The sequence below is a fragment of the Polypterus senegalus genome, chromosome 16 (assembly GCF_016835505.1).
Source record: "Polypterus senegalus isolate Bchr_013 chromosome 16, ASM1683550v1, whole genome shotgun sequence".
In the NCBI taxonomy this organism is placed as follows: Eukaryota; Metazoa; Chordata; class Cladistia; order Polypteriformes; family Polypteridae; genus Polypterus; species Polypterus senegalus.
This window is the reverse complement of record NC_053169.1, coordinates 57,613,778-57,626,172: the sequence shown is the minus strand read 5'-3', so window position 1 is coordinate 57,626,172 and position 12,395 is coordinate 57,613,778. Positions and strand designations below refer to the sequence as shown.

At 38.8% G+C, this 12,395-nt stretch overlaps 1 protein-coding gene across 1 annotated transcript in view; it reads right to left on the bottom strand.

Moving 5' to 3' along the window:
- The window catches only part of usp34 (ubiquitin specific peptidase 34), a 480,412-nt gene that overhangs the window by 322,240 nt on the left and 145,777 nt on the right, over positions 1-12,395 (bottom strand). Inside the window, exons 15-16 of the mRNA XM_039738342.1 lie at positions 3,642-3,856; positions 3,108-3,223 (exon numbers count right to left, since the gene is read on the bottom strand). Of these exons, the coding sequence (XP_039594276.1) occupies positions 3,108-3,223; positions 3,642-3,856 (331 nt within the window). The remainder of the gene's footprint in view (positions 1-3,107; positions 3,224-3,641; positions 3,857-12,395) is intronic.

The following is a 12,395-nucleotide window of genomic DNA, read 5'->3' as shown; positions in this document are numbered from 1 at the left end:
GGTGGCTGTCAAAAATCAAGCCTGTCTTGTCTAAGCGCAACCTTGAAACAGTGATACAGGCTTTTATAACATCTCGTCTAGATTACTGCAATGCGCTTCTTTTTGGAATTAGCCAGGCCTCCATTGCTCGCCTACAACTGGTACAAAGCGCTGCTGTGCGATTCTTAACTGGCACAAGAAAGCATGAGCATGTTACCCCGACGATTTTGGCTTCCCTTCACTGGCTTCCAATTTATTTTAAGATCCTTGTATTTGTTTTTAAATCCTTTAATGGTTGTGCCCATCTTTATTTGTCGTAACTGCTGCACCCTTATGTACTGTCTCACTCTCTCAGGTCAGCAGACCAGATGCTTTTATGTGTTCCCAAGGCACGATGCAAACTCTGAGGTGATCGAGCTTTTTCAGTTGCAGCCCCAAAACTCTGGAATGAATTGCCATTGCACATTAGGCAGGCTCCTTCACTAGCTGCATTTAAATCATTTTTAAAAACACGTTTACTCTCTGGCTTTTAACCGAGTATGAGATGTTGGCTAACTGTATACTTTTTATTAAGAATCTCTTCAGTTCTTATGCGTTTATGTGTTTCTGTTTCATTTACCCTTTGGTTTTGTGTGTCTAATATGCAGGGTTTTTATTGTACAGCCTTCATGTTGTTTTTAAAGTGCTTTATAAATAAATAAATAAAATAAATAAATACATTAACACTCGAATCCCTAAAGCCTACAAAAATACTCGTAATCCCGGCCCACATAAAATTCCTTCGCACCTCTCCATCAGTGTCTTTTGTTTTGTAAATGTCTCAATCAGCACAAACAGCAAGAAGCCTGCTATCTCCCACCGCCGCAGTTGAAGTCACAAAGAAGATTCTCAGAGCTAAAGTCTGTTTATCTGGTTGTGAGGTGCCTGGAATTGTAGAGGGTAAAGTAAATATTATATCTTCATTTGGAATACATAAATTTCATGTGTGTTCCGTGTCTGCAACGATCTGTGTAAATGTAGGATGAAATGCAACGTAGGAATTGTTGAGCATATAACTTAAAAAGAAACGCTTTTCATATTTTAGTAATAATTGCCAAAATGTTGACATGACGTGTATAATGTGTGAAGACTGAAGTCCAAATCTCAAATAACACTTTAACAAAGAGTACAAGTATAACAAAACAGGTGCACTTTAATTCAAGAATATAACCGTAGCAAAACATGACTGAGAGAATGAAACTGAATGAAAGAAAAATAAAAACAATAAAACGCTAACTTTTTCAAGTACCACAAATGCACACCGGATGTTACAGACTCAAATCAAATGTATGCTTTTTATTCTATAATAGTAACAATAAGAGCAGCTTACTACCCAAAACAGACGCACTCGGGTTCGAACCGGGAGCCTCTTGATTACGAGTCAGCAGTTCTTACCGCTGCAATACCCAAGTAGTCGTGTTAGTATTGTACCCTAACCTGATTTCTCTTTCTGTTTTACAATATTATCAAATAGCATACCATATCACATACCCTATTTTTACTTAAAATGTTCAATATATTCTCTGTGCAGCTTTTTAAAATTTTAAGTGGGCCTGATTTTGAACCATAGACCATAAATTGAGCAGGGTGGACAGATGACTTGGTCCCCTATTACAGAGTTCTATGCTAGATTTAAGAGTGATTGCTCTTTGGCTTGAGCACATATTAATCATCACATTTAGGGTGCCATAAAGAAATTTAACATTTCCGCATGATATGAAAGACATGACAATCTCATTAAGGAGATGGTAGCTCAAAGTCACTTATGCCACTTCTGCACTCACTTTTTAAAACTGCACAGATAAGCAGGTATGGCCACGCATCTGTGGTTTACCTAACTGCTCCTACTGGCCTATAATATGCTTTTTTATCCTTTTCTGGTGACTTAATTGTAAGTAGAGAGAAAATATAATTGCATTTCCACTATTCTTAAACATGGATATATTGAAGTGTTCTTGTAATAAATCCAAAGAACAACAAAGTAGCTTATGTAATTAAGCTATTAAAAATGTCTGCAGCAAATAAGTTAAAAACATTTATTCAATAAAAATATACAAACTGTCTTTAAAATGGTTCATTAATTTTTGCATTATGCTGTAATAACACAGGCAGTATATGAACACAAGCAGAAAATATGCTTTTGTTAATAAATGTAAATTCAAAAACAAGCTCATTAGTCAAGACTGCAGAAAAAGAACAAAGGTGTAAATATCACAGCTTTTGTAGGGGGGCCCTCACATATTCCAGTGATACACTAGGGAATGCGGGATAAACAAAGGTTGAGAACCCCCGCTTTAAAACATATAGCTTTTCTAGCATGGACCTAGTCCTAAATTAGACATGTCACCAAATAATTCTGAAGCTCCTCAAGTAATAGTGATGTCAGTCCTCTTCCCCTAAAAAAATGCAGCTTGCTACAGAAATGACTTTGTACACCTTCAGATATAACTCAATTTGATGATCAAACTCAGTGAATCTCAAGCTAAGTCCTCAATGAGTTACTCATCTGTCAATGATACCATTGTTTCAAGATTCAGATAAAGTGTCACAGTGTGAGATTTTTTTTAAAACAAACTTTTGTTTTCAAAAGCTTTAAATGCTTAACTCTCTTTGTCTTTTAATTCATATTTATCATATGGAATTTGCTTCCTTTATTGTTTCTTAATATGGACAATTAAAGAGTTGAGCAGACACTAAGGAGAACAATGCTGAAATAAGTAAATAACAGAGTGAATTACCAAAACACCTACAAAAACTAAATGAAAATCACAAAAATGAATATCATAAAATCTAAGATAAAAAAATATTAATTATCTCTATGCAACACACATAAATGATTAGTATACTGCAACAAAAATATAAAAAAAACTCAAGTTTTATTGACACCAACACACAGAAACTAGAAAAATAGTTTGCTTAAGAAATGTTTAAGAAATGTGAAGCTCCAATTAAAAATAAAAGTTGATTGTCTCAAAAACCTACCCAATTTATAAAAAAAATAGATATTTTCATAATGAATCTGTAATATTGTTGTTTCATCCAGATGCTAATAAACCCTTTTGCTTTTTCTTTTCCGCATAAATCCTTACCGCATCTTCATCCTGAACAAGGTCCCAGAGAAGTGTATTCCCCTTTTTGCAAACATTATCCAGATTGATATCCGTGACAGCATTGCTTGTGAACTGATGTTTGTGAACTGTAGGTCCTGTTGAAAATTAGGAAAATACTAAATAATAAAGATAATCACCCCTTCTTTGGATTATACAACTACGTAATGTCTAGTTTCACCATTTATCTGCAGAAAAGAACTAAGAAATAAATGACAGACTCCCATCTTAAATTTTAAGGGAAGCAACATAGGGAAGATCAAGCATACATATGCTGTGTGAAATCATGTTGATGAGATATGCAAGGGTATAGAAACACCACAGTTAACGACTCACTGCATAATTTACATTTGTTAGAAAGCAGGTATATTTTTTCTGTTTTGTACTGTTGTTTACTGAATTGTCAGAAATATCATTTACATTACCTGTTGTTCTCTGTTCCCAAACCCTTAAAGAAAAATATTATTAATACTAGAAAAACGGCATTATAGTTAAAGGCATTAAAAAAACTCTCACCTTGATTTAAATGCTCATGGTAGATTGACGCTAAATTAGGTAAGTGCTGCTGGAGGTGTGATGTGAGCTCAGCATGAGAATTTATCTGTACCAGTTCCTCCTCACAGCCAGATTCTTCTCCATCAAAATCTGCCATATTCTTTTCAGACTTCGCACTTACTTGAGAACTACTGCAACTCACATCATCCGCACTTAGCATATCATCAACTATATGCCTGCAATTGGAAAGTTAAGGAAGTTAAGGAAAGGAGGAATGCATTTGTAATATTAAAACACCTGCATTTTAAGGGAAAGAAAAATGAATTCTTACTGAAAGTAAAACTGATAAAATAATGTTCAAACTAAGAATTATAGGAGTCTGCCCTCCTCAGTAAGCTGCTTTTAAATTTAAGCACCTAATGCATATCTGCATGTTTATACATGCACAAATACAGTACATACATACATATGTTTAATAAATACATAAATACTGTACTTGTATATGTACACACACATACAGTTCAGTGCATCCGGAAAGTATTCACAGCGCATCAATTTTTCCACATTTTGTTATGTTACAGCCTTATTCCAAAATGGATTAAATTCATTTTTTTCCTCAGAATTCTACACACAACACCCCATAATGACAATGTGAAAAAAGTTTACTTGAGGTTTTTGCAAATTTATTAAAAATAAAAAAACTGAGAAATCACATGTACTTAAGTATTCACAGCCTTTGCTCAATACTTTGTCGATGCACCTTTGGCAGCAATTACAGCCTCAAGTCTTTTTGAATATGATGCCACAAGCTTGGCACACCTATCCTTGGCCAGTTTCGCCCATTCCTCTTTGCAGCACCTCTCAAGCTCCATCAGGTTGGATGGGAAGCGTCGGTGCACAGCCATTTTAAGATCTCTCCAGAGATGTTCAATCGGATTCAAGTCTGGGCTCTGGCTGGGCCACTCAAAGACATTCACAGAGCTGCCCTGAAGCCACTCCAAACGTGATGCCTGGCATTTAAAACCAAAGAGTTCAATCTTTGTCTCTTCAGAGCATTTTGTTTCTCATGGTCTGAGAGTCCTTCAGGTGCCATTTGGCAAATTCCAGGTGGGGTGCCATGTGCCTTTTACTAAGTAGTGGCTTCCATCTGGCCACTCTACCATACAGGCCTGATTGGTGGATTGCTGCAGAGATGGTTGTCCTTCTGGAAGGTTCTCCTCTCTCCACAGAGGACCATTGACAGAGAGACCATCGGGTTCTTGGTTACCTCTCTGACTAAGGCCCTTCTACCCCGATCACTCAGTTTAGATTAGTGGTCGCCAACCCGTCGATCGCGATCGACTGGTAGATCTTTATCACTGTCCCGGTAGCTCCCGAAAATAAAAACGTTTTCAGTTTTGCAAGCATCTGTATCTCTTAATCCAACTGCTTTATTTTCAATTAAGTGACCAATCAGATAAAAGAAGAGCACCCGTAAATTAACTGTTGCAAACGTCAATATAGATCTCCATGGTGATAGCCGCGCGAGGTAACATACTACAAACTAGAATGGCGGAGGCTCCACGAAAGAAGGCAAAAACATACAATTTTCATCCAGAATGGGAACAGGAATTTCTGTTTACCTTGGTAAAAGAGAAGCGTGTATGTATGTTGTGCCACCAAAAACAAGCATTATGTAAAAGAGGGAATCTGGAGCGGCATCACAATACCAACCACCCGAAATTTAAAGACCGCTACCCACAAAAGAGCGCGATTCGTGCACGGAAAGTTGACGAGCTGAGATCTGAGTTGAAGGCCCAGCAATCACTTTTTACAAAATCTGCTGATCAAAATAAGGCTGCTACTGAAGCATCGTTTCGTGTAAGTTACTTTCTGGCTAAAAACAAAAAGCCTTTTACGGATGGCGAATTATTCAAGGAAGCCATGGCCATTACTGCAGAGACTATTTTCAAGGATTTCAAAAACAAAGACGATATAAAAGCCTCACTCCGTGCTGTGCCTCTCGGCCCTGCATCAGTGGCAAGGAGGGTCGAGTCACTGTCAGAGGACGTGGATCGACAGGTGTTAAAGGACTTGTCACTCTGTGAATATTTTTCACTGCAGTTTGACGAATCTCTGGATGCAGTGGACACAGCTCAGCTTGTTGTTTTTGTCAGAATGGCTTTCCAGGATTCTACAAAAGAGGACTTCCTCACTCTTTTGCACTTAAAGGAGAGAACGCAAGGTGAGGATATTTACACTGAGTTTAAAAAATATGTAAGCGAAAATGATATCCCCATTCATAAACTGGTAGCAATTACCACCGGAGACACCGGCGATGCGTGGCGTGCGCCTGGGTTTTATAGCACTGTGCCGTAATGACCCTGATTTTCCCGAGTTCAAGAATTATCATTGTGTCATTCATCAGCAGGCCTTATCAGGGAAAGTCGTAGATTTTTCACACGTAATGTCATTGGTGGTCAAACTGATAAAACTCGATACGAGCAAAAGCACTTCAGCGTCGCTTATTCAAGGCGTTATTGGATGAGCTCGATGCCGCGTATGGAGACCTACTACTTCATGCTGATGTGCGGTGGTTGAGCCGCGGGAAAGTGCTCCAGCGGTTTGTTGACTTACTGCCTGAGATAAAGACATTTCTATCTGCAAGAAACGAGGAGCACAAGGAACTGTCAGATGATGCGTGGCTGTGTGACCTGGGGTTTCTGACAGACTTGACCGCAAAGCTGAATACACTCAATAACGAGCTCCAGGGAAAAGACCGACACCTGCCACACATGATCAGCACAGTGAATGCTTTTAAGTCTAAGCTTGGTGTTTGGATCACACATCTTAAAAACGGGAGGCTAACACACTTTCCCAACCTGGAAAAAATGTCACAGAGCATTAAAGACAAGGACGTTTTTCACCCTGAGAAATACTGTGCTCACTTGGACAAAGTTGCAACAGAGTTCAATATGCTTTTGGTGAGTTAAACGAAATGGAATGCATTGCTGCATTTGTCTCAAACCCATTCATGCTCATTGATATAGAACAGGTTGCAGCCAAATTCCAGCAAGTATTTTCTTTGTCAAGTGGAGTTGACATGGAGATGGTTGATTTGCAAAATGACATTGAGCTGAAAGCCAGATCAAGGGACAGTGACTTTTGGGGACTTGTCAACAGAGAAAAGTTTCCGCTCCTCACTGCATGTGCACTAAAAGTGAGTGCCTATTTTGGATCAACTTACCTCTGTGAAATGGCATTTTCACAGATGAAAATAATCAAATCAAAATACAGGAGCCGCCTTACTGACAGACACCTCACAGACAGCCACAAACGGGCTATCTCTAGCTATGAGCCAGACTTCAGAGGACTCACAGAGAGTATTCAGTCACGGCCATCACACTGACTTGAGTGAGTAACATTACTTCAGCAGTTTTGCCTTCTGGTGGCATTGAGAAAAGTGATGTTGCATATGATGGGACATAACTGCACTTAGCTTAATTTGAGATTGTTGATAATTTTGTTGATAAAACAGTTCATTTATAAAATGTTAAGGGTAGGTAGTACCGTCAGAAACTTCAGTGAATAAGCACTTTACTGCTGATAATGGCATTTTTCTTGAGTTCAGTGCCACTTCATATGATCTGATTATATGATGGTTGCTTCCGAGTTAAGTAAAAAAAGAAAAAGAACATTTAATGTATATTAAATTCAAATACAATTCAAATACTAAATAAAAGGCCTCAAGTTGGAAGTACAATCTGGGCTGTCTTTTTCTATCTATTCTTCGATAGGTAGATCTTGCTTTTCATTAAGGCCGAGGTCAGGGATCTTCAGCTTGAAAAGGTTGGTGACCACTGGTTTAGATGGAGGGCCAGTTCTAGGAAGAGTCCTGGTGGTTTCAAACTTCTTCCACTTATGGATGATGGAGGCCACTGTGCTCATTGGGACCTTCAAAGCAGCAGAAATTATTCTGTCAACTTCCCCAGATTTCTGCCTCGAAACAATCCTGTCTCTGAGGTCTACAGACAATTCCTTTGACTTCATGCTTAGTTTGTGTCTGACATGAACTGTCAACTGTGGGACCTTATATGGACAGGTGTGTGCCTTTCCAAATCATATCCAATCAACTGAATTTACCACAGGTGGACTCCAATTAACACTAGAATTACCAAAGCCTACGAAAAAACTCGTAGGTCCGTACCACCTTAAATCGCTTCTTAAAACCGTTCTCACCTCTCCACCAGTGTCTTTTGTAAATCTAAATGTGCTGATAAAAGAAAAGCTGCAAGTAGCCGGCTATTCCATCCCACCAACGACTTAGAACGTGCACAAACTTCTCCCAGCTCATGCCTTGATTGTTTATCTGGGAGTGAAGTGGAGTTTTAGAGTGGAAATAATAGATCATTATTTGGAATACACGCATTTCACGTGTGTTCCGTTTCTACAGTAATCCGTGTAAACACATTTTTAAAACAGAAACGTTTTTCATATTGTAGTAGTAAATGACAAAATGTAAGCATAAACTATATAATGTATGAAGCCTGAAGTCCAAATATCAAACACTTTCACAAAAGGTACAAATATAACAGAACAAGCATGCTTTTATTCAAAAATATAACTGCAGAAAAAAGCCGCCTTAGCATGCCACATTGACACATACTTACTACAGCTGCCACGGTAGCGTAATGGTATCAGCTGCTGACTAGTATCCAAAAAGGTCATGAGTTCGATCCCACACGATTCAGTTTTGAGAAGTAAACTGCTCTTATTCTTACTATTTTGGAATAAAAACATGCATTTGATTTCAGTGTGTAACAGCCAATGTAATTTATGATACTTGTAAAGGTTAGGTTTTTTTTTTATTCACTTTTCATTCTCTCAGTCGTGTTCAGGATCCTTTCCTAACCCCCCCCCCCCCCCCATATCTGAGAATGCTGTTTTCACATAAAGCGTACTTGTGACTGCATTCTCGTACCAATGCTTGCGAACTGAAGTGCCTGCGTGCACTTTTCGTGGCATTACACGTCTATTTTTTGAGCATGCCTGTGTCGCTCCAACATAGGAACATACACTCACCTAAAGGATTATTAGGAACACCATACTAATACGGTGTTTGACCCCCTTTCACCTTCAGAACTGCCTTAATTCTACGTGGCATTGATTCAACAAGGTGCTGAAAGCATTCTTTAGAAATGTTGGCCCATATTGATAGGACAGCATCTTGCAGTTGATGGAGATTTGTGGGATGCACATCCAGGGCACGAAGCTCCCGTTCCACCACATCCCAAAGATGCTCTATTGGGTTGAGATCTGGTGACTGTGGGGGCCATTTTAGTACAGTGAACTCATTGTCATGTTCAAGAAACCAATTTGAAATGATTCGAGCTTTGTGACATGGTGCATTATCCTGCTGGAAGTAGCCATCAGAGGATGGGTACATGGTGGTCATGAAGGGATGGACATGGTCAGAAACAATGCTCAGGTAGCCCGTGGCATTTAAACAATGCCCAATTGGCACTAAGGGGCCTAAAGTGTGCCAAGAAAACATCCCCCACACCATTACACCACCACCAGCAGCCTGCACAGTGGTAACAAGGCATTAGGGATCCATGTTCTCATTCTGTTTACGCCAAATTCTGACTCTACCATTTGAATGTCTCAACAGAAATCGAGACTCATCAGACCAGGCAACATTTTTCCAGTCTTCAACTGTCCAATTTTAGTGAGCTCATGCAAATTGTAGCCTCTTTTTCCTATTTGTAGTGGAGATGAGTGGTACCCGGTGGGGTCTTCTGCTGTTGTAGCCCATCCGCCTCAAGGTTGTGCTTGTTGTGGCTTCACAAATGCTTTGCTGCATACCTCGGTTGTAACGAGTGGTTATTTCAGTCAAAGTTGCTCTTCTATCAGCTTGAATCAGTCGGCCCATTCTCCTCTGACCTCTAGCATCAACATGGCATTTTCGCCCACAGGACTGCCGCATACTGGATGTTTTTTTCCTTTTCACACCATTCTTTGTAAACCCTAGAAATGGTTGTGCGTGAAAATGCCAGTAACTGAGCAGATTGTGAAATACTCAGACCGGCCCGTCTGTCACCAACAACCATGCCACGCTCAGAATTGCTTAAATCACCTTTCTTTCCCATTCTGACATTCAGTTTGGAGTTCAGGAGATTGTCTTGACCAGGACCACACCCCTAAATGCATTGAAGCAACTGCCATGTGATTGGTTGATTAGATAATTGCATTAATGAGAAATTTAACAGGCGTTCCTAATAATCCTTTAAGTGAGTGTATGTTGGTGTACAAGTATAACAAAACAAGTGCACTTTTATTCTAGACTATAAGTGAAGAAAAAATAAAGCAAGTTACAGTAGGCGGTGGATACGACAGCTTGTGTGGTGCAATGCTAAGAACTGCTGATTTCCGATCCGTGCTATATAAAATCATCACATTCAAATATTAACAATTCCCACACAACCTTCCTACATTCACGACATGTGTACTTGTTGCAGTATACACATCTCTCTGTGCTATGGTTCCTATTACACTGAATGAGCACCTGACCTTGTACTTTCTTCCCTATATAAATAACATTCATGTATAGCGCGTCTCCAAATAAATTACATTCGAGTATAGCACGTCTCCAAGTAAATCACATTCGAGCTATAGCGCGTCTCGAAATAAATCACATTTGAGTTATAGCGCGTCTTTATGTGAAAAAAGCATTGTCAGATTGGGGGGGTGGCGGGAATCATGAACGCGACTGAGAGAATGGAACTGAATTTAAAAAAAAAAAAGCTAACCTTTACAATTATCATGCATTTACACTGGCTCTTACAGACTGACTGAAATCAAATGTATGTTTTTATTCTAAAATAGTTCAGTACATGCAATATTATTTGAAAACGAACAGCGTCAGATCGGGTTTGAATACATGCTGACGCTGTTACAGAAGGCGTCAGCTTATTCAGTGCAGTAGTTTCAACGCACAGTACATGCAATATTATTTGAAAACGAACAGCGTCAGATCGGACACATATTCAAACCCGATCTGACGGTGTTAGTTTTCAAATAATATTGCATTAGTGCGATGATGTTTTTACATATATTGTCTCTTTCATTCATCTTGCGGTTTGTAATCAGTGACCACATGTTTTTTCCCCCCGATCTTACCAGTTCGCACATGTTACTGTATGGTGGGGTTTCTTTTGTACTCCAGGACATGCAGAGGACAGAATAGTACAGAGCAGTAAGTTCAGCGCTATATGCAATCAGACAGACAGACAGACAGGCAGAGAAGGCACTAGATATATAAATAAACAGGGAAGGCGATGTATAATAGATATATAAAAAAACAGCTAAGGGGATAGATATAGATAGGTAGGAAGGAAAGGCACTATATGATAGGCAGACAGGGAAGCTCCTATATAATAATAAAATTACTGTTATTACTATATAGATAGACAGGGACTTCAGTCAGGCAGAACGGCAAAGGTTAAAAATAAATAAATTTTCTCCCCAGCAGGGAATCGAACTCGGATCTCTTGAAGTACAGCAAGTCTACTACGCTCTAAGTGACGAAATCTTACCAGTATGCCACGGAAGCTGTTGTAAAAGTCTTGAACCTTTTATGAAAGTGTTTATTTGCTCTTTGGCTGTCAGGCTTCACACATTTTATAGTTTATGTCTACATTTTGTAACATTTATTACTAAAATATGAAAACGTTTCTGTTTTAACATTGTGTTTACACAGATCACTGTAGAAACGGAACACACATGAAATGCGTATGCTCCAAATAACAATCTATTATTTCCACTCTAAAACTCCACTTCACTCCCAGATAATCGAGGCATGAGCTCGGAGAAGTTCGTGCACGTTCTGAGTCAGTGGGGGTATGGAATAGCCGGCTGCTTGCAGTTTCTTTTTATCGGCACATTTACAGGACAAAGGAGGCTGGCGGAGTGGTGAGAACGGTTTTAAGAAGCGATTTAAGGTGGAACGGATCTACGAGTTTTTTCGTAGGCTCTGGTAATTCTAGTGTTAAGCAGCAGAAACATCTCAAGGATGATCTCAGGGGAGACAGAATGCACCTGAGCTCAATTTGGAGCTTCATGGCAAAGGCTGTGAATACTTATGTACGTGTGCTTTCTCAATTTTTTTATTTTTAATACATTTGCAAAAATCTCAAGTAAACTTTTTTCACGTTGTCATTATGGGGTGCTGTGTGTGGAAATTTAAGGAAAAAAATGAATTTAATCCATTTTGGAATAAGGCTGTGACATAACAAAATGTGGAAAAAGTGATGCGCTGTGAATACTTTCCAGATGCACTGTATATGCGCTTTTTTTTATTTTTAAACTGGTTAATAGTTTTACCCCTACATTTTCCCTGGGCAAATCACATATCAAAAAGAAGTATATCCATAAAATGTCTTTTTTTCTTTTTTAACATACAAAGACACATCAAAATGTGAGCTTTATTTAAATAATCTTTAAAAAAAGGGATGCAATTAAAAAAATTTCATTTGCAGAAATGTATTTAACAAAAAAACAAACAAAAAAACACTAACACATATGCCACTTCTGTTTGTGGAAAAGTACACTTCAAAAAAAAATTTCAAACAAATGAAATGTTTATAAATCAAGCCATTAAATCTTGTTAATAAATTAAATCAGAGCTGGAGCTAAGCTAAAAGCGAAGCGGCTTGCGAGAAAGTGGCGTTTCAAACCTTCGATGCCTTCTGTGATCCTGGGAAATGTGAACTCAGTACCAAATAAGATCGACGAACT